The sequence below is a fragment of the Pteropus vampyrus genome, unplaced genomic scaffold (assembly GCF_000151845.1).
Source record: "Pteropus vampyrus isolate Shadow unplaced genomic scaffold, Pvam_2.0 Scaffold61, whole genome shotgun sequence".
Classification (NCBI taxonomy): domain Eukaryota; kingdom Metazoa; phylum Chordata; class Mammalia; order Chiroptera; family Pteropodidae; genus Pteropus; species Pteropus vampyrus.
Window position 1 is genome coordinate 7,481,274 of NW_011888842.1, and position 2,631 is coordinate 7,483,904.

Genomic DNA, 2,631 nt, shown 5'->3' on the forward strand with positions numbered 1-2,631 from the left:
TACCACTAGTGGCATTTAATGTTTCTGAATTGCTGTTGTTCTGTTTGCCTGTACTAGCCATCAGATACTTTGTATATCCTTATCTTAGTATTCATTTTAAAATGAATTAATATATTTCCTTCATCTCCAATTAGATTTTATGGAGATAGTCTAATGGAATGTTCATGGGTTTAAAATTAGGCAGATCTGGGACCAAATCCTGGCTTTACTATTTCATGACTTTGTGACATTGGGCAAGTCATTTTACCTTTATCTCGTGTTTATTTTTCTGCAAAATAAGGAATTAATTCACTTATGGAGTGCCTGCCATGTAGATAGTGCTCTTTTAGGTATTTGAATTATTCGATTTGTATTCTTGTAGCAACCTAGCAATATAGATGTTATCCCTGTTTTACAGGTAAGGAACGTGAAAAGTAGACTTATTTGCCCAAGATCATAAAGCTAGTTTGCATCATAGCCAGGATTGTCATCTGGGGTGTCTCATGATAAAGTTTATGCCTTCACTAGTACCTGAGAAAGTGTTTAGCACAGTGCTGGGTACTTAGTACTCAGTAAATGTAGGCCTTTTTTTTAAGGCAATGATAATGTTCTATAATTTTCCAGCACTTGGTGTTTTGCACTACACATAAGAGGCTCTTCTTCTCTAGGTTGTTTACTGTCTCCGTTTATGCTGCTGTTCTGTTAGTCATTGAATGTTTACTTCCTAGCCAAAGGGAAAGGACAGCCCCAAACCAGAGTGAATCTTAACACTGCCTTGGTTGAAGACATAATCAGCTTGGAAGAGGTGGAAGAAGAAATGAAGTCTGTGATGGAAGCACTCAAGGATAATTTCAATAAGACTGTCAATATAAGGACCTCACCAGGTTAGTGACTGCACTGATATTTTAGAGAAGGGCATGGTGGAAAGATCATGGCTTTGATAGATCTGAGTTTTAATCCCAGTGTTGATACATATTAACTGGTGACTGTGGGCGGTTACTGTACTTTTCTGGTCCTCAGTTTCCTTGCCTAATCCCTACCTTATAGCTTCGGAGTGGTTATTAAAATAAGTGAGGTAACATGTGTAATGATTCTAGCACAGTAACTGGCACATAGTCAACACTACATTTATTTGTCCATTCAGTAAATATTTGTCTACTCTGAACCAAGCATTGTGCAGGTACACAGTGGTGAACAAAAACAGGCATGGTCTTTGCTCTCATAGAATTATACTCTCAATAATAGGAGTTTTTTTAATGACTATGATAAATACTAGATATACTGCTAGATGATTAGTCTCACAGTAACTGACAACTTTGGTCTGATTTTTCCAATTTGTCCTATTTGGCCATTCTTATCCCTTACTAGAAACCAACTGGCTACAAACCTGCCCACCTGAGGCATTTCTGTACCCCTGAGCTTGACCAGGAAGATTACGTTTGGGTTAATAACTTCCTGAAAGTGGCTTTTCTAAGTGGGAAATGTCAGAACTGTCTAGGAAAACTGTTTGCAGATGTGATAGAAGAAGTGAGTTGTCAGCTAATGGTGCAGGCAGGCAGGCAGGCAGGAAAAATCCAATTGCTGTTAAATTGGCCTTTTGGAAATTGTCATCATCCTAAAGTCAAGCCTGAGACCCCCTCTGAAGGTGTCTGTGGGAGCTTGGGCTGTTCCCACTCTCATCTTGGTTTGGATAGTTTGTAAGGAAACTAGAAAATATTTCATGAACTTGTTCTTAAGAAAACCAAGTGAAAAATATACAGCTTCATTTATAAACACCAGCAGAAACATACTGAGTTCAGAGACGAGATCCAATGTGAAACCAGAAGACCATTCCATCATTTGTCAACCTTTAGACTGGGGCATTTTTGCCTTTGCTGACAGTAGAGCGTGCCATTCAATCTCTCCCAACTGTTTATTTTAAACTTGCTTATTATTTTAGGTATGAAACTGATAAAGTGCTTTGTCTCCCCTGTGCTTTCTGGCCTGTTAACATTCTGCAGCCGAAACCAGAGAGCAGTTTGAGAGGAGCTCAGGGAGAAATGTGATACTTAAAATTAGCCAGCAAGCTCCACTCTTGTTGAACTTAAAAAGATGATGGGCCTGGAAAGAGGTTGGGAGTGTAATTTGTTAAATGTTAACCTCTGAGAAAATGAGGGGCAGGAATGAGGCTGAGGGAGATTCTCGCTGGGGACAGATTGAGGGAAGGGATTTGATGCATTATGTCGATATGGATTTAGGGAATGGGAACACCACAGTTGCGTACTGGGATGCCCATGTTGGGACTTCTGCAGCAGAGGATCTTATGGCAAACCAGGAAGGCGGAATTAAGATCCATTTTCAAAAGGCCTCCCATTGGTATTTCCTCTTTGCTTCTTTCTCTTTAGGTTTATGTTTGTATAACGTTCTATGTAGAATTTGGGGCCATAAAGAGACTGGGTGAAAAAGGCTGAACTTAGCCAGTCTTTTTTTGGCCAGCTTCTTCCATATCATCTTTCATTACTATCTGAACCAGCAGGCACTTTTCTTCTTACACCTCCATCTGTCTACCAGCAGTTTCTGTCTCCATGATTGTTTTTAGTTGTTGTCTAAGATACGGGTTTATTCGTTTGTTCATTCATATCCTCTCTCATTCATCCATCCATATGTACATTC

General features: G+C 39.5%; 1 protein-coding gene across 9 annotated transcripts in view; it reads left to right on the top strand.

Moving 5' to 3' along the window:
* The window catches only part of MRRF (mitochondrial ribosome recycling factor), a 52,664-nt gene that overhangs the window by 9,147 nt on the left and 40,886 nt on the right, over nt 1-2,631 (top strand). Inside the window, exon 1 of one of the 9 annotated variants that reach the window (XM_011361008.2) lies at nt 92-863. The exons of 7 other annotated variants lie outside the window; for them this stretch is intronic. In XM_011361008.2, the coding sequence (XP_011359310.2) occupies nt 797-863 (67 nt within the window). In that variant the 5' untranslated portion in view covers nt 92-796. Of the gene's footprint in view, nt 1-91; nt 864-2,631 lie in introns of those variants that run through there. One more of the 9 variants, XM_023531122.1, reaches the window with a different exon arrangement.